General features: G+C 61.7%; 1 protein-coding gene across 8 annotated transcripts; it reads right to left on the reverse strand.

Annotated features, from left to right (window-relative positions):
• Positions 1-1,470: 1,470 nt before the first annotated feature.
• Positions 1,471-20,414, reverse strand: MXD4 (MAX dimerization protein 4). Of its 8 annotated transcripts, XR_001490548.3 has the most exons (7): positions 15,895-16,091; positions 15,703-15,802; positions 12,017-12,046; positions 6,452-6,566; positions 5,101-5,263; positions 2,240-4,725; positions 1,471-2,159 (listed from the first exon to the last, which is right to left on the reverse strand). XR_001490548.3 is itself a non-coding variant. In XM_005554307.4 (6 exons), exons 1-6 carry the CDS (start codon positions 15,956-15,958, stop codon positions 4,568-4,570), a joined length of 630 nt encoding a protein of 209 aa, XP_005554364.3. In that variant the 5' UTR covers positions 15,959-16,091; the 3' UTR covers positions 1,471-4,567. The 8 variants fall into 8 exon arrangements, 5 of the variants coding, with proteins under 5 accessions (XP_005554364.3, XP_065400753.1, XP_045249088.1 ...); XR_012434556.1 differs by lacking the exons at positions 15,703-15,802; positions 15,895-16,091 and adding an exon at positions 20,202-20,414; XM_005554307.4 differs by having other exon boundaries at positions 1,471-4,725.
• Between the last annotated feature and the right edge of the window lie 818 nt (positions 20,415-21,232).

The following is a 21,232-nucleotide window of genomic DNA, read 5'->3' on the forward strand; positions in this document are numbered from 1 at the left end:
ATAACCCAACAAGCACAAAGATGGAAAACAGAGATGGACTCTGCTTGGAGAATCAAGGGCTTCCCAAAGGACAGGGATCCTGTCCCAGGTATCCCACTCTCCAGCCTGGTGAGCAGGGGAGGGGTGCATCTCCAAATCTCAGCGTGCCACCTGTGAGAAGGGCCCAGCATGATGATACCAGGTACCAATCATACATAGAACTGGGCACAGCCCCTGGCACCTGCATGCCCTCGATAGAAAACAGTAGTGGTGATCCCAAATCATAATATTTGGGATTTAAACGTCCACATTTACATGAACGACCAAATCCTGGTGGCTCTAAGGCCCCAGCCACATTCCCAGGAGGAACTGATTTCTATCCTGGGGTGCTCCCCACTAATGACCTCGAGGGCTCCTGGGGCGCACACAGATTCAACGATCCAGACTCTGCTGCTGGGGGTTGGGGGAGCTCAGATTCCTCCGAGGCCCCCAGCAGGCACCCTCCATGGCCACCCCACAACCTGCTGGTGGGTCCCACTGGGCCATCTCCAATGCATAGCTGCCATGTGCACAGCGTGGCGACTAAACACTCAGGAGCCCCCATATGACCACCCGGCTCCATCAATTCTCCAGCAAAGCAGGCATGTCCTCTCAGCTGCCCATTGCTGGGCCCCCCAGGACTCCTCCCTCTGCACCAGGGTAGCTGGGCCCACACCGCCCCAACCCTGGCCCGGCAGATCAGAGGTCTCTGCTTCCAGGGGCGTTCCCTCCAAAAGGCCTCCCTGGAGGGGAGCAGGCAGCCAGCCCGGCTTGCTTGGGTGAGGGCAAGACCTCTTCTCCCCACTGCGCGAAGTCTCATCACCTCACAACCACCCCATGATGGGCATGACAGGAGCCTGTGTCTCCACGGTCACCACCGGCACAAGGGGATAGCTGGCCATGCCATCTCACTTCACCTCAGCATGACAGGTCCCCATGACAGGAAGCAGAAGCCATACCCAGGTAGTTGTGGGAACAGGTGCAGGAGAATTCTCACAGTGCAGCTCCGAGAGCTAGCAGCCTCTATGCAGAGGGTTCCTGGCTGGCATGGAGCACCCCAAGGGGTCGGCTGTCCTCGGCCAGCAGGGCCAGCAGGGCCCCAGCACAAGAGCCAGAGGCAAAGTCCCAGTGCCTCTGGGACAAGAGCAACAAGAGCATCCAGTTGGCCAACAGGCCTGTAGCGGCACCCGCCTCAAACCCGCCTTCACCCAGCTCCAGGTGCCAGAGCATCCAGGGAGGCAGCTGTGATGGCGGGCCCAGTGTGGTTGGCAGCAGGGGGTGACGTGCTCCGTCAGGCCTCCCAGAAAAGAGGCTGTGGTAGGGCAACGAGGGCCACGGCCCAAAGGCCACACAGTATGGTGCCACTGGGTCAGGCTCTCTGCTTGGGGGCCGAGGGCAGGGCGCAAAGCATGGTGACAGTGACAATCACAGAAAGAGCCGGAGCCAGCAGGGTGAGATATAAAAATCTGTATTTATATTACAATGACATAAGGACACAGCATGGCCCACATGGTGGACAGGTGGGCGGGGGCCCCTTTCCCCTCTAGCGCACACCCCCCTCACCAGCACCAGGCCCTCATGTGGCCCCTGACTCTGGCACGGAACCTGCCCTAGTGCCCAACGTGGACCTGGGGCCACACTGCTGGCCCAGGGTCAGGGTCCTCTGTGCAGGCAGTGGGGAGAGGGGTCCCAGATTCCCTGACAGAGGGAGGCAGGGCACGGGGGAGCCTGCCTTGCCCAGCAGACGGCATGGGCTGGGGCAGACAGCAGAGTGGGGCCCCCAGGGCCACAGACCAGTACAGGGCTCCACCACCCGGGGAACACAGGCCCAAGCACTGTGCCACTAAGGTGGGGTCTGCAGAGGCAAAGCCTTGCTGCAACATTTTCCCCTCTGCGAGGATGGCGGGGGTCTGCTATGTGGTTTGCAGGGGTTATCCTGGTATGCGGGAGCTGCCTTCCAGTAAGTCTGGGGAACCCAAGCCTGAGTCTGGGTGCTCAGTGGCCGAGAGCACCGGTGTGGGCTGGGAGGGCACACGCAGAGGCTCAGGAGCCCCCGGCGCTGTTCTGCTCCTGTCTGCTCTCTCTAGACACGGTGATGGCCTCTTGGTCCCTGCAGCCTCCAGTGATGGCAGCCTGGGCCCCTGGCAGGGAGCAGTGGGAAGTTTGAGCATATGGTGAGTCCTAGCACCAGCCCCCACCCAGTGGGCCACCCTTCACCCACCTGCTGGTGGCAGGGAGGGGCAGCTGAACAGCACGCTGGGTGGCTATGAGACTGCCTCCCAGTCCACGTGGGAACCACGGCCTCAAGAGCCACAGGCTGAGCTGCTGGGAGGGTCGGCTGAGGGGCCACCACTGGTCACTGGGTGGATTCTGCTGGTCAGAGATGAGAGCAGAAGCCCCCCAGCTGCCCCAGGCACTGGAGGGTGGGGCAGGGAGCTGGTGCTTCAAGAATTGAGGGCAGGGACACGACCACCTCAGGGCCCTGGAGTGCTGGCTGGGGAAGCAAGGTTTTGCACACGGCCCGCCTTGCTCAGAGGTGCCGCAGTGTTTGAAATGAAGCCTCGGGGGGACAGAATCAGGCAGGCAGGGGAAGCTCCTTTCTGGGTGCCCCTGGCCCCCCGTGGGGCCGGAAGGAGATGCAGACAGGCCTCCTCACAACCACCCACAATGCATTCGGATGCCCCTCAGCTCCAGGCACCACACCCCTATGGCCTGCAGGGCAGGTTCTGTACCAGAGTTGTTTCCAGGGACCCCCTTCCACCACAAAGGGCCCCCAACCCTGGGACATCTATGCCTATGACTGGAAATAGACACAAATTTTCCCCATCATATGGAAATTGGCTAGAGATGCACCAGAGGCACGGCAGGCACTGCTGTGGGCCAGCCCCAAGGACAGAGGACGTCAGGAAGGAAGGGTGCAAGCCTCCTGGTGCCAGGCCTGCACCACCCAGTGAGCAGTCTTCATTGGCTGCCAGTGTCTGAAACCTGGAGCCCTCACTTAGACCAGGAAGCAGGGGGCTCGAGTCAGGTGACAGGTGAGAATCCACCTCTCTAGTGAGCAGGCAGGCCCCTGCCAGCTGCTGGGGAGGGCAAACACTAGGTCCCTCCATGCCACCCACAGGGGCCTGGCTGCATCGCCCCCAGGAAGCCCTGGCTGCTGGGAGGGGCTGCCCACAGGAGATGGGAAGACAGCACTAGCTGGGCAGGCCTGGGGCACCCTGAGCCACGAGGGACATGCTGGTGGGAAGGGCAAGGCCAGACACAAGACACAAGGCACACTTTGACGACATGACAGAGGGACAGGTCCCTGAGACGCTGGGTGGCTCCCACCCCTCAGCAAACAAGGACACAACAATGGCTAGGAAAATAGAGTACAAAAATCTGGTACGGGAAACAGAGGCGGCACACACGGACGTCCCTTGGCCGAGAGTCTTTAGGCTTTCTTTTTTTAAAACACGGTTGTTTTTTTGGGGGAAGCCTCTCTGCCTGCTGAGGCTGCCGCAGCAGAGCTGGTGAAGAGCCCTTTCCTAAGGTGGCTCCCGGAGCCCTCACTGGGCTGCTGGGCAGTGCAGCATTTTACTTTTTTGCTTTTTGTTTAAAAAAGGGAGATGAGTGAGCCCCCGAGGACCCAGTGGCTGCAACTTTTACCAGCCTCCAGCTCACCCCAGCCCTAGCCAGGAAGAGACGCCCCTCTCCTACGCGGACAGGCAGGCACAATGGGTGGGCGTGGTGAGCGGGAGCTGGAGGGGAACCAGGCGCAGCCCGGGGCTGATGTTTGCCAGAGGACCCTGAACGCCATCATCCCCAGAACAGGTGACCTCGGGGTGCCCAGGTGTGTCTGCGTGTGTGAGCATGTACATGAGTGCGTGTACCTAGGTGCGTGCGTGTGTGCGTCTGACAGTCCTACCAGAGCAGACGCTGCCCAGCTCGGTGTGGGCTGGGCTGGCCTGGCCTGCCCCGAGAGCCCAGCCCTAGGTTCTGACACCTGCGACGTGGGAAGGACCTTGACCACCCACCTGCCCCAGGTGCTCACCCAGGTCCCGCCCTTCACAGATCCCTTGTCCACGCCAGGAGCCTATGTGGACTGACAGGTAGGTGGACAGACGGACGGATGGACAGACAGCCTTGCCTTCCTTCCTTCCTCGGTCCACTCCTTTCTCCTGGGATCCAGGGTTGGGGTCTGAGCTCCCTGTGGTGGTCATTAAGCCCCTCACACGGCACCTGCCGAGGTTTGCAGCAAAGATATTTAATACTTCTGGAATGATTAGGAATCTGAGAACAGACCGTGGGCGGCTATGCTGACCAGGGCTCCGGACGTGGAAGCTGGGCCCTGCCTCCTTGCAGGGGACTCTGCCCAGCTGAGAGGGGCAGGCAGCTCGGCAGGCCCTGACCGGCAAGCGGGCAGTGCCAGGCAGCCCAGGTGGCAGCTGGAGCTTCCAGAATGGCACAGCAGTGGGCCTGTGGAGAGGCTGGCGTCAACTGAAGGAGAACTGGAGGGCTGACACGCGTGGCTGGCGAGCAGGCAGGCCAAGGAGCAGAGGGCACGGGCCTACGAGAGGGCGGGGCGGCCCAGCCGCCGGCAGTGGGGCCCGAAGCCACTGTCGCCGCCGCTGCCACTCTGCAGGCTGTAGTGGTCGTCCGCGTCACTGCTGCTGCCAACACTGTCCAGCTCACCAGGGCCAAACTCCATGCCCTCTATGTCCACTTCTGGGGAGAACAGAGCGGGGATGGGGTCAGGCCACTCTAAAGGTGCCAGCCCATTTCTCCCTTTTCTGGAAGCAGAAGCTCTGGGCAGAGGAGCAGAAGTGCAAACCGCGCTGTCTGGGCCCTGGGGCAGCAGACGCCAGGAGGGCTCTGGCTAAGAACCCAGCCTCAGAAGCACCAGTCCTCAGCGGGCCATGCGGCCTCTGCATCCCACCCTCCCTGTCCAGTCCCTTCTGCACTTAGATGGTGACAAACACCCCAGTGCAGCAGGGAGCTGGGAGGGTTCTCCCCAACCCCAGCACCAGGAGCCTTCTCTCCACCCAGGGAGCTGTGCCACTGAGTGCCCGGAGGCCCAGGTGAGGCTGCCCCACGCCCCACCTTGCTCTGAGTCGTCCGTGGAGACGGCGGAGCCTGTGCTATCTGTGCGCACGCGCTCCACACTCTGCACCGACAGCTGCTCCAGGCGCCGCTTCAGGAAGCGATGCTCCTGCTGCAGCTGCTCCTTGATGCTCAGTGCCCGGCGGTCCTGCTCCTCCAGTTTCTGCGGGCAAGGGGGACTGTGAGCCCACGGCGGGAAGGGGACTCCCCACTTCCCCCTGGCCAGGAACCGGGTCACCCAGGCCCAGAGGTTCCCTCTCCTTGACAAGACCTAGCCAGGCTATGGGCCACAGGGTGCCCAGTCTCTACCGGCCCCACAGCCTGAGGTGGATCCCTCCCTGTCCCAGCCAGGCGGTCACAGTCAGATGCCACCTCCCAGCCCTGTGGTTTCCATCTATGGCCCAGCTCTAATACCCGCAGCCACCAGGCAGCCTTGGTCAAGCTGAGCCATGTGTGGCCATGACACCCTGGGTCAGCGCTACCCAATCTTTGGCTGGCACCTTCTCCAGGACAGTCCTGCTTCCAGTGGGTCTCCTCACACACTCCCAGCCCTGCCTGCCCCCGCAGGGCTGTGGCTTGTACCATGCCTATCTCTGCAACACCTGCGCCCTGCCCTCTCTAAACCTTCCCGTGGGCCCCACTGAGACACTGCTTACTCTGTGAGGGCCCCCAGGGCTCTCGTTGTGCCCATCTCAAAGCTCCTGCCACCCCAGCCTGGAGATGGCCATGCCTATGCAGGCAGAGGCCCTCAGAGCAGATGGAGACTTGCCCTGGTTGGCCCAAATGTCACAAGGCCCCCAAACCAACAGGGCTGTCAAAAGTCCTTTGGGGGCTGCCCCAGGGAATGTCTCCCTCAGCCCCGACCTACTGCCAGCCCCCACTGCCCCAACCTCCACCCTGGCCCCCCCCCGCCAGGCTGCCTACTTTTAGTCTGCCTTCTGATGGCACCCAGAAACACCTGCCCCTCCTGGCCTCTTCTCTCCTTCCTGGCCCACTCTCTCCTTCCAGCAGCTGCCTCTTCACAGCCCAGGGCCCCAGAGAGCAATCTGTCCCCCGAACTCCTCCTCTCCATCCCAGCCTATGCTGCACTGTGGCTTCTTACGCCATCAGCACCCAACAAATGCAGCACAAGCCACGGAACTGCCTCCACCCCTTGGCAGCTTCTGTTGCTGCTCCTCCACCCTGGCAAAAACCACTAGGCCCCCGACACACACCCGCCAGATGGCTCCCCACCCACCTTCAGGCCCTCTGATCCAAGGGCCACCCAGGGTCCCCTGTGAGCACACCCCCAGGGCATGCAGGGACACCGAGGCAGCCGGACAGGGCAGGGTGGAGTGCAAGGCCCACTCACCTTGATGTGCACCTTGGCCCGCTTCAGGAGGCTCAGCGTGGTGTGGCGGGTGCTGTCGGGGCCCAGGGGCACCAGCTGCTTGAGCTGCTCCAGGTACAGCCTGAGTTTGGCTCGTCTGAAAGAGCCAGAGACAGAACCATCAGGCTGGGGTGGCCAAGCCCATGGGGTGAGAGGTCTGGGGGAGGGCGGGAGGCAGTTCGCAGGGCCCTACACAGACCCATCCTCACCGTCCACTGCTGCAGATGTGCTGTGGGTCCCTCTCTGAGGATCCCCTCCTGGCCTGGCTGGGAACTCCCCCCGCCCCCAGGAGCAGCCCAACACCCACAGCCCCCAGACAACCGGCAGAAGCGCCCAGCTCACCATGGCCTGCAGAGCCTCAGTGCGTCACCACCAGGCACTGCCCAGGAGCCCCAGCTCGCCGCCCTGCCATCCCCCATCCCCCATCCCCCATCCCTGCCCTGGAGTCCTCATGCAGGGCAGGGTGGGGTAAGGCGAGGGTGCTGTTCAGGCTGCACCCAGAGATCTGGAGAGACCCAGACAAGATTTATGTCTCTCCACCTCATCGTGCACAACGTGCTGTCACTTTTGTGACCATGGAAACATGATCAGCCTAGGTCAAGGGAGGGCCAGGGACCAGGCCCTTCCAACCCAAGTTTCATATCCCCTTGGAAACCGCCTCATTCCAGAGTCTGTCCCTGTATCCACAGATGAATCCACTTTTCACACAACTGGAGCCATGACACCCAGTGGCGCTTGCTTGTCTGTTCACACTCAAGGGCACTTGCTCACACGCTATAATCCTCCAGGACACATTCATCGGGCACCTCGGGAGAGGGGCCCTGGCTTCATCCTAGGCCTGCCCCTGCGGAAACACCGCCTTCCCGGCTGGCCTGCTTGTCTGCGGGGGAGGATGGTGGAGCTCACGGGGTGCGGGGAGTCCAGCTCACCCAGAGGCCCGGGACCCTGGCCACGCCCACGTGCACCTGCCTGGCAGTGCAGGGCACCGGGAGGTTTTGTCACTGCCATGTTCAACCACAGACTCACCCATCCCGTGCAGGCCGCAGAGTCTGCTTCCAAATATAGGACACTTTGCTTTGGGTAAATCCTTACGAGTGGAATGACCAGGTCAAGGGGTAGGAATACTTTTTGAATCTTTTGAAAACCTGATGCCCAACTGCCCTGCCACAGCTGATGCCTACACACGTGACTTTCCCCACATGGCGCCAACACTGAGCACCCCAGCCCTGGCATGTCTGCTCCTGCCGTTCCCAAGCCCAGCAAATCTTGTCCCCCGAAGAGTAACGTGTGCAGGGGCAGCCATTTCCTTTGGACAGAGGAGGAGACTGAAGAAGGAGGGGGCTGCTGGGTGCAGCGGTTAACAGCTGCACCAGTCGGGAGGTCTGCCTGGAGGTGGCCTGAATGGGGCCAACATCCTCAGCATCTCCCACGCTGCCTCCCGTGCCCAGGTGCAGGGAAAGGGGTCCCAGGCTGCCACTACATGACGACCCCAGTTCCTGGAAGCTCAGCCTCCCCACCTCCAATGGGAGCGAGCGCCCTGCCACCCCCAACCCAGGAACTGCGCAGCCAGGAGGCCGAAGGGTGCTCTCTGCTCAAGGAGGGGCCTTTCCCGAGGCACGCTGCCAACGTACTGTAGCCACCACTGGGACTAGGTTTGCAAGTGGGGGCGTTGCCAGGGGCCTCCTTCCCTGGTCCACTCTAGCAAATGGCTTTCCAACCCACCGTGTAATTACATCAGCACTACATGACCTCTGCAGAACAATTTAAAAATGCAAATCAACTTTAAAAGGAAAAAAAATTAAAAGTACCCCCAAACTCCACCACCCCAAAACAACCTCATTACCATTTTAGTGTGTTACACATGCACATCTTGAATGTTAAGTGAAAAAATTAGAATACGGAACCACATAGGTGACAAGTGACCCAATTTTGTTTAAAAAATAAAAGAGCAGACGCACACGAGAGACGACAGAACAAAACGAGGCACAGGGAGCGTGCGTCTCCAGGCGATGCGCCTGGCAATTTTATTTCTTTAGCTTTGTACTTTTCTGTATTTTCCAGGTTTTCTATGCTAAAAACACACACACACACACACACACACACACACACACACACATTGCTGTGACAATCAGAGAAAGACACATTTGCACAAGAAAGAAAAACACAGCTAAGAAACAAATAACAAGTAGAAAAATCTTTGCAATACATATAAAAGACAAATGGTTAGTATTCGTGGTATTTTGAGCTCACACACATCAAAAATTAAAAGCAGAATGCCTCGACGTCACAACGGGCGGAGGACACAAACAGGCTGCAGGACACGAGGGCCAACCTAACCTAACGCCCGGCTCCATCTCACCAGAGCCAGGAAATGCACACGCAAACAAGGAGGTACGACTTGCACCCTCCGACAGGCTGACGTGAGAAGGGATGGCTCCTGCGCCAGCCAACTCGAGGGGTCGTTGATGGTTTGCTGGTGGGAGAGCAAAAGGGGACACAGGTCTGAAGGGCCATCGGCACAGTTATCATTGACCGCCATCCAGCATCTCTACTTTTAGGGCCTTGGTCCTACAAAACTATCCCCCCAGATCCGCAAAGGTCTGTGCTCACCAAGGCACATCGCAGGACCGTCCGGAAGTCCCTGTGTTAACCAGAGGATCATCACTAAGAACGCTGGTGGCACAGCCAAGTGTCCTGTGCAGTCATCGGGGATGAGCAGGTGGAGGAGTGTGCCCTGACGCAGGTGGACAGGACTTACGTACGTGGTATCAGGTGAAAGATCAAGTGAGGAAATGGAGAACAAGGTCCCCTGCTTATCCAAGTCTCATCGGCAATGTTAGTGCCCGCGGGGAGCAGAGGAGGATGTGGCTCAGCCTCCGAGTGCCTGGGATGCAGTCTCTGGGGTGGGGTGCAGGGGAGGTCCATGAACAGACCGCTTTAGAAATCACGGAACACCTTTCTCGAGAGACAAACAGAAGCCATCTGACCACATACACGCACTGTCCGAGCCAGTAACAGGTCCACCTGGCCCAGGAGGGCAGGCACCAGGGCTGGAGGCCACAGAAATTCCAGCCCTGAGCAGTGGCAGTGGCCTGGAGCCAACTCTACCAGCGGCTGGTTGTGGGACCCCAGGAAGATCCCCACCAACCCCTCTGAGCCAGGAAGCCCCTTGGCCCAGGGATGCACTGGGCTCCCACTGAGCCCTCCCCTCCTGAAGCCGCTGCAGTGCCCTGGGCCCCCTGCCAGCACCCCACGGCTGTCCCTGGGCATTCAAAGGGCTTTTAAAACCCCCACTTCCTGAAGGAACCCTGTGTGGATTCAGGAGGCAGAACCCGCCTGCAGGACTAGCGCGCTGGTCTGGTATCCACAGCAGCCCCACCTCTGACGCAGCACTTTCCAGCTCCCCCAAAAACCCCAAGCCCAGAGGGGGACCCGGGGCACCGAGAGGGCATGGCTCCACGCCAGCGTCCCAGCCAACCAGAGAACCTGGCTGTGGCTGACGGGGAGCTAGGGGCGGCCCAGGAGCAAGCGTGGATGTTGCCAACAGAACTTCCCAAGGTACGTGAAGGCCGTGTGAGGCTGCATCAGCACATGAGGCTGGGCTGCAGGGGGCTCCTGGGGACCTCCCAAAACCTGGACATGCTTGGGGCAATGTGGGGCAGGGACTCAGCTGAGGACTCTGGACTGGCCTTTGGAATGGGCTCTGCCATCCAAGGGCTGTCAAGGGCCAGGAAAGAAGGCTGGGGCCTTCCCCCAAAACACACTAAGACCATAGCCTGGAGTAGGGCCAGTGAGGTCAGCAGCCAAGAAGGTGAGGCCTCCACAGTCCCCAGGACCCTGGGGTCGGCAGCAATGCACCGGCCTCAGACCTGCTGAAGCTGCCTCTCTACAAAGAGAGGAGGAGCAGGGCTGGGCAGGCTTGGCTCAGAGCACCCACAAGGGGAAGTCCCACAAGCCCTGCCCAGTCCCCAATAAGGGAACACCTCCGGGCAAAGCAATGTCCAGGGCCTGCCTCCCGGGGATGGCTGGGTGGCCCAGCCAGGGGCTTCCTTCCTTCCTCAAGACAGCACGCAGCCCTTCCCTGCAGCCAAGAGCAGCTGGCATCAGGTAGGCTGTGATCCAGGGCCCCAGGCCTGTGAGTGCTTGGGGCTGTCCACATCTGCCTCTTGGCCAGCCAGAGACAGAAACCCCCTGCACTGGGGTGGCGGAGTCCACAGACACCCTGGCTGCCCACCCATCCCTCCTCTGTGTCTCAAGAAGGCTCCATGAGGCCCTGGCTAAATGCAGCCTCTGGAAAGAGAGAGCAGAGGGCAAAGCCAGGTCAAAGGGCAGCTGCAGGGGTCCCCTGTCCTCCCCAACAGCTGTCACATCCTTGCCACCCATCCTCCCCCAATGTCATTGTCCCTCAGTCTGTCCCCATTAGGAGGCTGTCCTCCCAGGGACTGCCTCCAGGAAGCCTTCCTTGAACACCCCCACGTGTCTGCCCCAGCTCCTGGGTCCTGGTCAAAGCTAGGCTGGTCTCCTTAGGCCTGGAAACAACTCCAGGCCTGCCTGGTTCTCTTGGGCCCTGTACCTGCCCCCACCTCTGTGGCCTCTAGGGAACCCCCCAAACACACATGACCTGTCCAGGAAGTGCAGTTCCTCAGAGAACACTGCGTTCTGTCCCTGCCCAGCTGCCCGCCCCAGCCAGCAGCCCGAATCCCAGGGGAACGGAAGTTGGCGCTGCTGTGGGGGTAGACATGGGGGGGAGGCAGAGACCTGGCTGAGCACCAAATCTTTCTAGAGGGGACTGTGCGGGGGCTCAACCAGCACGCAGACCTGCCCCACCAGGAAGGGAAGAGCTGACCCATTTCACAGATGGGATCACAAGTCAGGAGGGAGCGATGGCCCAGCATCCTTCAGGGGAACCTTCCTTGTCCTAGCACGGGGGCTCCTGCCTCTAGGGCTGCCTCTGCATTCACCCAGGGCTCCCACTGCCAGCCCCTAGGCCACTGAGCTCACCTGCACCTCATCACCACCAGCAGAGCTGGGCCTGCAGCCCTAGCTGCCTCCGGCTGTCACCAGGGGGAATGAACACCCCGCAGCTTTACCCGAGGGCTCGCCTGAATCCTGCCCTGGGCCAGAGCTTCCCACACGGCCAGGGACTGGCTGCTCTCCATCTGCCCCTCGGACAAGCCTGTAGCACGGCTCCTTGGAAGGCAGACCCCAGAACGCACAGGGCAGAGAGCCGAACCCTCCTGATTGGAGACCACTGTTCTGAAAGCTAAGGGCCCTGACTGTCACATAGCACAAGGGGTCTCTGGCTCCCACTTGGATGAGCTCTGGAAAGCAGGGCCTGGGCCCCCCGCCATCTCCTGCCTCTAGCACAGAGTGCCTGAAACAGATCTCAGCCTCCTCCTCCAAGCTTGACCCTTCCCAAGACAAGGACACACCCTAGCAGCACACTTGGCCATGCCCGGGACAAGGGCAGGCTCAGCGCACCACACACCCTCAGTAGAAGGGTGGGCCAGGTGCTGGGCTCATGTTGGGGGCTGGGGGATCACTTACCTGTGCTTTTCTAGCTCGTTGTGTGAAGACCTGTTTAGGGAGACAGAAAGACAGAGCTCACTCTGCTGCGTGACCACCAGGGCACAGAGAACAGCGCCCTCCTCAGGGGCCAGGACCTGCAGACAGTGGCTGGCTGTGTCTGGGTTCCGGAATGGCCCAGAACAGTGAGGGCTGGGACAGCTGTCCACCCAGGGTTGGGGGAACCACATGCTGAGGGTGGACACTGGTTGTCAGCTTTGGGTACTCCATGCTGGGGGAGACCCAGCTCACGCCCTGGAGTTCTCCATGGGTCAGGGAGCTGGTTTGGTGAGAAGCAGCAACAGGGGCCGGGTTTGCTCACAGGGAGGCCCAGAGATGCAGGCAGGTCCAGGGCGCCCAGGGCCACAAGCCCACCTAGCAAGGCCTGTGGGGAATCTGGCTGACAGGAGGACCCAGGCCTCCTTCCAGAGGCGTGGGGGAGGCCCAGGGAGCAGCAGCAGGTCCTGGCGCTGACCTCTACTAACTACCTGCCTTCCCTGCTCCCCAATCCCTGAGGCCAGCTGTGTCCTTGGAGCCAAAGCAGCCTAGTACCTGGGACAAACAGCAGGTGGAGATGGAGCCCAGAGACCTGGCCCTCAGGACACGGGTGGTCCTGTCCTGACACCACCACTCTGTTGGGCTCACACACCTGCGTGACCACAGCCCACCTTACCAATGGGGATCAGGGACACAGCGTGTCAGCCAGGTCAGCCCATGAGGGGGCTTCTGAGATGTGGATGCTTCCCAGGCCAGTGGGCACAGTTCCCTCAGGGGAACTGCGTGCTAGCAGGATGGGCCGCCCTGGAGGCCCAGGCTCAGCCTCTCTGGGGACAGTGGCCTCACCTGCTGCTCACCTGTCTTGCCCATTCAGACACGGGCACACAACTCCGAGCACCACAGCAGGTGCCACAGCATCTGCCCTGGAGGACAACAAGGCAGGGGGACCTCGCTCCCAGCTCCAGGCCACCTTCCCAGTCCAGGCAGGACCCCACAGGCCAGCCAGGGCTCCCGGGCCTCCCAGGATGCTGCTGCACAGGTGGGCAGAGTTCAGACCACCTCGGGGCACCTCCAGACCCAGCCCTGAGGCCTCTCCCTGCCCTCAGGTCCTGGCTCCTTCCTGAAGTTTCTGCTGACCACTGCCTGCTTCAGGAACGTGGGATCTGGCGTCTCCTGTCCCAACCACTCAGGCCAAGGGCCTGCCCCTCCCACCTGCTGCACCAACAGGCTCTAGGCCCCCCTGTGTAGCCTCAGCAGAGCCTCCAGACCCAGGTCTCAGGATCCTGGAGAGCCTGGTGGTCACACGGGCTGGACAAGGAGCCTCAAGAATCACTGCCAGGGCCAGCCAGGGCCGGCCAGAGCGAGCAGAGGCCACGGCCATATGCTCCTCACTGGCCTCACAGAGATGGGCCCCTGCGCCAGCCTTTCTGCCTCCCCAGAACAGGCAGGCCACAGGAATGAGCTGCGCTCTCTGTCCTCAGCCCAAACCGCAGCCTGGCCACATGGGTCTGTAGTCTGCTGGCTCAAAAGGAAGGTCAGAGTCAGCAGGTGCCCTTCAATGTAAAAGCCTACCTGCCTACCCCTTGAAGGGTGGCGTGGCACTGGACCCCACCCTGGAGGCAGGGGGCATTCCTCCAGCAGCTCCTCCTGGGCCCAGAGACCCTTGGGGCCCATCGAGGGGGATGTTTGCCACATGGGTCCCGGGAGCACTCTATCCCTCAGGAGAGGTGGGACCCATCCCCGCTGAGGCTGGGACAAGTGCATTCTCAGCACTCCCGTGACCCCAGGAGACAAGCACACTTCCCATAGAATGGACCCCCCTGCAGGCTAGCCCCAGTCCCCTGCCGCCTCCCTCAACCCTGACACTGTCCTCTGGCCCCACTCCCTACCTGTTGCCCCAGCCCCACTGTGCCATGTCCCCTCCCTCACCCTGGCAGAGCATGGAAGCCTCACAGGTGGAGACAAGTTAGGGGCTCAGAGACCCTCTGGCCCCCTGCTCTGCCCAGCTACTTGTCTGGGCTGGCTGAGGAAAGCCTCCAGGGCAGTGCTGCCCATCAAGGAAGGGGCCAAGCCGCCAGCCCTGGGTTGCCTCAAGCCCCAGGGGAGCGGGGCTCGGCCCAGAGGAGCCAAGGGGAGACGCACCAGAGTTAGGGAGCCCTCTGCCTCCCTCACCAGTGCCCCCATGGTCTCTGTCCCAGCAGAATGTGGTCAGCCAGGACCCAACTCAGAACAGGTGTCATCAGAGGTGGGTGAGTGGCAGGCCTCAGTTTCCTTGGCCATAAAGAGAGATAAAAATCACATCGCCTCTCTGAGCCTGCGGTGAAGATGAACCGGCTGCGTGTGTGAAACGCTCAGCATAGAGGCAGTGTTCCGGCAGCCTTGACCAGGACGCTGGCTGTCAGCTTTGGGTACTCCACGCTGGGGGAGCCCCAGCTCATGCCCCGGAGTTCTCCACCGGTCAGGGACTTGGTTTGGTGAGAAGCAGCAGCAGGGACCGGGCTTGCTCACTGAGGAGGCCTGAGGCAATGGTCCCCTCGTCACACTCCTGTCCTTCCCCAAACTGTCCCCAATAAGGGACCAGGGGCTGGGACTCAGAGACAGGTCCCAGCCAGGGCAGCAGGGAACTCAACCAATTCCTCGCCTGGCTCAGGACACCACAGAGATGGGTCCCTGCGCCAGCTTTTCTGCTTCCCCAGAACAGGCAGGCCACAGGAATGAGCCATGCCTTGGGGCTCTGAAGCCCCCTACAAACGCAGCTCCCAGCCTGCTCACACAGAAGGGTTGGGCCAAGGTGGGTCCAGACAGGGCCAGGTGTGCCGCGGTCCTCACAGTAGCCAGGAGGATGGAAATCCCTGGGAAGCCCCGGCCCAGGATCCCCACTTCCCACGCGGGGGACCTGTACGCATCCCAGCTTCAGGCCTTCTGCTGCCTGAACACGAGGCCAAGGTATGGAGTGCGCAGCTGGCACCAGGAGTAATGACTTCATGGGGCCCTTGACGTGCAGCCTACCCCTCCTCCCGCCCCCTTAAAAGGCCTCCGTCTTAAAGAAGACGACCCCCACACTGGTAGCTGGAGTTTCGCTGTGTCAGGAGGCTGGGCAGGAGCGGTGGGCACCCTGGGAGGAGTGGTGGCCCAGGACAGCGCCTCCACTCGCCTTCTCTGTCCAGGCTCCTGGGAGATCGGGGAGGTCGCCGAGCAGCACAGTTCGGCTCTCAAGAGTCAGTCGAAAGGAGGCCGCCCACCCACCCGCGGAAAAAAAGGGTTAGGGCCGGCAGACCCTGGGGACCCTGGCTGAGGCTGTTTCCCCAGACCGACCGGGCACCAGCCAGCGCCCGCTGACAACTTTTCTACCGCCTGGAAAAGTCCAGAACAACTCGGGGGCGGGGAGCGGGCGCGGGAGCGGACCCCGGCGGCGGGCGCTGTACGCGTGGCACTGTTTACGCGAGCGGCCCGGGAGGCGCGGCCGCAGGAAGATGGCGACGGCGAGGGCGGGGCCGGCCGGGCGGGGCTGCGGCCGCGGCCTGCGCGCCTCCTCCTCCAGGCTGGCCGCCGGGGCGCGCGGCGGCGGCGCTGAGGGCTGCGGGCCGGGAATCCAGGCCCAGGGACCACGCTCCGGGCGGGGGGGGGGGGTTCGGGCCGGGCCGGACGGGGGCGGGCGTGGGGGGCGGTACCTGTTGTTCGGGGCCTTGCGCACCAGGCTGGCCGCCTTTGTTTTCTCCCTGGTGAAGTCGCCGTCGAAGGGCAGCACCGAGGCATAGCCGTGCTCGGCCTCTGCGGACACACGGCGCGGTCAGCGGCCCCCGCCCGGCCCGGACCCGCCGCCCGCCCACCGCTGCGGGCGCACAATGGGGCGCGAGCGCTACCTCGATCCCTGCGCTCCAGGTACTCGGCCGCCTCCAGCAGGATCAGCAGGGAGTTCAGCTCCATCCTCCCGCCCGCGCCTGTCCCCCCCGGGACGGCGGCGGCCGCTGCCCGGCCCGCTCCGGCCGGCTCCGCTCGCCGCCCGCCCCGCGCGCCCGGCCGCCGCACTTCCACACTCCGCGGACTCCGGCGCTCGGCCGCCACCCTCCGCCTCAGGCCCTCAAATTGACACATAAGGGAGAGCGGCGGCCCGCAGAGCCAATGGGGGGCGGTGTTCGGGCTCCGGGGGCGGGCGCAGGGACGGACCGGGGCCAATGGGGGCGAGTCGAGCGCCTCGGGCGGAGCCGAGAATGTTGACAGATGCGGAGCTGGGCTGGGATAGGCCGGCCGCGCTAGTAACAATTTAGAAGCCCGAGCTTAGCAACAGCACGTGGTGGCCCGGCCCCCGCGCTAGCTGACTGGCGGCCACCATGCATGTTAAGTAGGCACCGCGCACCGATTGGCCAGAGCGGCCTATGTAAAACAGGCACTGCGAGCCAATGGCCGGTGGCGGGGCGCGCGGCCAATGGGGGTGTCGCTGCCGGACGCGTTGCCGAGAGGAAGCGCAGCGCGCGGTGACCGCCCGCCGGCGTGGGGGCCCGTTAGGACGCAGGAGCGTCTCGGCGACGCGGGCGCAGCGGGGCGCTCTGGGGCGTGCGCCGGGCCAAGCCGGGCCTGAGCGCGGCGAAAGCAGTGGCTCCGCGGGGTACGAGGTCTCGCGCTCTGCCCGCGGGTCTCGCGTGGGGCCGCGAACGACTCCCCTCCCCACCGGGCGCAGAGTGGCCCTGGGAAAGGCCCGTACTTGGGAGAGGGACACAGACGCTCTGAGCCTAAGAGCCAGGCCCCTCTGAGAGTGTCAGTGGGGAAACAGGCCCAGAGCGGGCGGGCTAATCAGATGGCCCAGTGGACGCCGGAGCTGAGGGAGGGCCCAAGTCTGGGGAAGGGACACAGACGTGCACCCAGAGTCGCGAGGCTCCCCAGAGTCGGGGGCTGCGTGCTCTGTGTCTAGTCTGAGGGCCAGGGACGGTCCCAGAGGCAGGCGCTGGCCTCTGGCAACGACGCTCTTTGTAGGGAGGGAAGTTGCCCTAAGTGGGGACGATGAGAGTGAACTCTTCATCAAATCCCGGCTGGCGGGTCTCCCTAGTGACCCCTGATCCTAAGGCTGGCCCAGGAGGTGGCAGGACTGGCAGCTCCAGGCTGGCCATGGCACCCCCCACCCTCTCGCTGATTTTTTATTTTATTTTATTTTTGAGACGGCTCTGTCGCCCAGGCTGGAGTGCAGTGGCGCGATCTCAGTTCACTGCAACCTCGGCCTCCCGGGTTCAAGCGATTCTCCTGCCTCAGCCTCCCAAAGTAGCTGGGACTACAGGCGCATGCTACCACGCCCAGCTAATTTTTGTTTTTTGGAAGAGACGGTTTCACCATGGATGGTTGCGATCTCCTGACCTCGTGATCCGCCCGCCTCGGCCTCCCAAAGTTCTGGGATTACAGGCGTGAGCCGTCTCACCCGACCCTTCTTGCTGATTTTTGAGGTTGATGGCCTGGATGTGCCAAGGGCAGGCCCTGCATGCTAGAGAGTGTGGAGGCATAAGGTGACTGGACCCCTCCAGAAGTTCTCAGTGGGGCACAGGGGCTGCTGCTGCCAATGAAACTCAACAAAAAATGTAAAACCTCAGCACCAGGACCGGAGTGAAAGCTTCGTGTGCATCATCTCCCTGGGTTTTGCATGCCCGGCTTGCAGATCAGGACATGGGACTAGGGGCTCAGGGATTTGCTAGGGTCTCCCGGAAATCTCAGCAGAATGGAGATTGGTGCTGCCACAGACGACCCAGGGCTATAGGAATGCAGAGGCCAGAGCATCCTGGCCTGGCTGGTCCTGCTGGGTGTAAGCCTGTGGCGTGGGCTTCAGAATAATGTGTTCCCACAGAGCCCTGCAGGACCCGGTGGGGAACTTGGTACACTGCTATGAGACAGCCCTGCATGGACATTGAATCAACCCCCTTCATGTTAGCAGGGGCCCTTCCTGCTCCTGCCCCGCAGTCACTCCAGGGCCCCAGGCAGAGCCCCTCACAAGAACTCAGCACCATGGCCCTCCAGGTTAGTCTGTAGGGCTGCTCAGAGCTGTGCATGGTAAAGAAAGGTGCCCAAGTCTGCGGAGGAGCAAGGTGTGTTTGGGCTCTGGGGACCCCAGCTCTCCACTTAGGGGTCAGCATTTTGCAAAGTTGCTCCATCCCTGCTTTGGCCGCCCGGTGAGTTGCTGCCGACACCTAAAGCAGACACCTGGCCTGGTACAAGTGCACCTGCTGGGCATAGTGCATGCCCCCTTCCTGCCATGGGCCAAGAGGTTTGTTCTGTATGGCAATGGGCAGCACAGGTGCTCAGGTGTGTCTGTGGGGAGGCACCTGCAGGCTGCCCCAGTCTAAGAGATTTCTAGCCTCAATTTAGGCCATTTATGGAATCACCCTCGCCTCCCCACCACACTGAGGACCAAGCACTTCCCTGGTGTCCCTGGGCTCAACTTTGCCTGGAAGTGTGGTCACCACTGCCTGGGGGAGCAGGAAGGAGTGGGGAGTTGGGAGGAGAAGCCACAGGAGGCAATGGATGACGGAGGGCTGAGCTGCAGCCAGGGAGGGAGGTGCTGGAGGCATCAGCCAGCTGGGGCAGGAGGAGAGGGAAGGGGAGGGAGCAGCCAGGAGAGGCCTGGAGGTGATGTTAGCCTGGCCCAGGTGGCTGCAGGTGGGCCTGGAGCCCCACCAGGAGAAGTCTGGAGCCCCTGGGGGATAGGGGCGCTGGTCCCACCTGCGGCTGGCAGGGTCTCTACACCCACAGGTCTCAACTTGTCCTTCCCAAGATGGGCAGAGGCACCTTGGGTCAGTGCTGGCAGGCACCAATGCCCATGGAGTCCCAGGGATGGTTGAGGAGTGGGGAGGACGTGGCTCAGGTCAGCCAGTTGGACCCAAGCCCTGCAGGGCATGGGCCATGCCCCCTTCTGTAGGGCAGGTCCCCCACAGGGTGTGGCATCTCCGGGGAGCTTTCTGTGGGCACAGGCTGCTGCAGGAGGCTCCTGCCCAGTCCTGCCCTTCTCCGGAGCCAGGACCTGTCCAATATGCACCAATGAAGGCTAGGAGAGAGTGGGCAGACATCTCCAGCCTCCTTCCATGGGAAGCCCAGTCCCCCTACCCTACTCTGGGAGGACCTCTCTATGCCACTCCGGGACCCCCAGGGTGCATCCCATTCCTGCCCCATCTTCTGGGCCCCACCTGGCCTTGCATTCTTCCTGAGTCGTTCACCCTCACTGTCTCCTTTTCCTCATGACGGCCCACCCGAGCCCACCCCAGGCAGGGGCTCCCAGGGAAGGGATGACCTGAATGCAGAAGGGCTTCCCCGGTTTTGGGTGGAAGGCCAGGGCAGGCTTGTCTTCTGCTGCCTGGATTTCCTGAGTTTTCTTGCCCCAGCTGCCACAGCCTCAGCTTCCCTGGCTAAGAACGGGGCTGGCGGTGCTGCCTCTTGGGACACGTGGAGGACGGAATAGGACTAAAGGATTCCTGGTTTTGCTTGGGAAAGGCTACTGGGCTGACTCCCCACCCCCAGGATCTCTGAGAGTATCTAAGGCTGGCCCCGAAGAGACCTCCAGAAGATAGCTTCCTGGCCTTCCTGTGCCCACTGGGCCCCAACTTCCTTCCTCTGGACTCAGGATCCACAAACTCCTCATGGCCACACACACACGACTTCTTGGGGTGTCTGAGTCTCAGCACAGCCTCAAAGAGCACCCCTCACACACCCAGGGAGGGAAGGTTGGTGAGGCCCCGGCAGCTGCAGAGCCTCTTTCCCACACTTCCAGGCTGACCGGGCCCTGATCCCCCCAACTTGGCCACTGACGCCCTGCCCCTCCCACCTTGGGCCTCCTGTCACTGGGTGGACTGCCTGCAGCCCCCAGGTCCCCTGTCCCAGCATTCTGGGCAGGAGGCTGCCCTGCCTCCACTCCATCAGAATCCTCCCGCAGCGCAGTCCCCATCTCCACAGCCCTGAGGGGTGGCGGGTTCTAGGTCTGTGGGGTGGCCCGGGTTAGGGCTGGAGAGCTGTGACCAGCTCAGCATGTGCCCAGTGCCCCGGGGCCTTGGCTCCCCTGCACCAAGAGGCCTGGTTTTGTGCCGGCACCAGGGGGAGTCCTGTGGGGCCTCTCCTTGAAGCCACCCTGGATTCTAGTCCTGTCACTCATCCTCCCTGAGCCTGTTTCCTGGGCTATAAAATCGGGGGTGATGGTACTTGCCTCTTGGGTGGTTGGGGTGTGCCATGGAGGATGCATGCAAAGGCCTGCGCAGCAGCGGGCTGGGCTAAGGAGTGCCCAGGAAGTGCCAGGAATATGAACATCAGCTCCAAATCAGCAAGAGCCTCCAACCCCTCGGCCTTGCTCACAGAGAGACGGGGCTTAGGGGAGACAGGGCCTGCCCAGTCTCAGCCGGTCAGTAGCAGAGTCTCACTCAGAACCTGGGTGGAGCTTTGGCCGCCCAGGCTGGCCAGCCACGGGCACCAGGCCAGGCCTCTTGGGGGCCTTCCAAAAAGTTTGATACTCAGGAAAACACTCTCCAGAATACAAAAAGGCGGCGGCACAATCAAAATGCATGGAGATGTAATTAAATGTTTACATAACCTAATATCCGCCTTATTTTTAAATTTAAAATAAGATAATTCTATTTGTGAACAATTGGTGGGGTACATTTTTTTTGTCACTTTACAAGGTTTTCCCAGCATGCTGATGACCCCAGACAACTCAGACAACTATAAATTAAATGAATTTCCTATGGCCCCAAATTTCCAAAAGCAAGGGAGTAAATTTTCCTTTCAAACACTTTTACAAGAGGAAAACAAGTTTATGAAAGAGGCTGTGGCTGCAGATTCAAGGCACTCGCTGTGGGTGTCTGGGGGTGGCCTCCAAAATTGAAAGGACCAGAACCTCTGAAGCGAAGCTGGATAGGCCCTGCCTGGTCCTGCTACGGTTCTGGGACTGCCTTTCTTCCCTGAGGCCTGGGGTAGAAGAGCAGGTCCTCCTCTCATGAATTGTAGGGGTGCTGCTATCTGGGAGGGTTTCCTGGAGGAGGTGGGTCTGTGGGGCCTGGGAGCACCTCCAGGACTCTGGGGCATGGGGGTAGTATGGGTGGGCACTTTGAGGCCTGCCTGCCTCCCCTGAGCTCCCACTGCAGAGTCCAGAGGGCAGGAAGTGCAGGGGCTGGGCGCTGGTGGAGGCATCAGTGCACAGATGCCACAAAGCTGCCTCTCCAGGGTTCTGCCAGCTCCCCGCCT

This window comes from Macaca fascicularis, chromosome 5 (genome assembly GCF_037993035.2).
Source record: "Macaca fascicularis isolate 582-1 chromosome 5, T2T-MFA8v1.1".
Taxonomy (NCBI): Eukaryota; Metazoa; Chordata; class Mammalia; order Primates; family Cercopithecidae; genus Macaca; species Macaca fascicularis.

Bases quoted from the DNA above. Each gene is read 5' to 3' on its own strand.
- MXD4 (XM_005554307.4), bottom strand. From the start codon at position 15,958: ATGGAGCTGAACTCCCTGCTGATCCTGCTGGAGGCGGCCGAGTACCTG. The intron at 5,264-6,451 runs GTGAGTGGGCCT...CCTTGCCCGCAG, and splicing joins GGGCCAAGGTGCACATCAAG to AAACTGGAGGAGCAGGACCG. The intron at 4,726-5,100 runs GTGGGGCGTGGG...TGTTCTCCCCAG, and splicing joins CACGGACGACTCAGAGCAAG to AAGTGGACATAGAGGGCATG.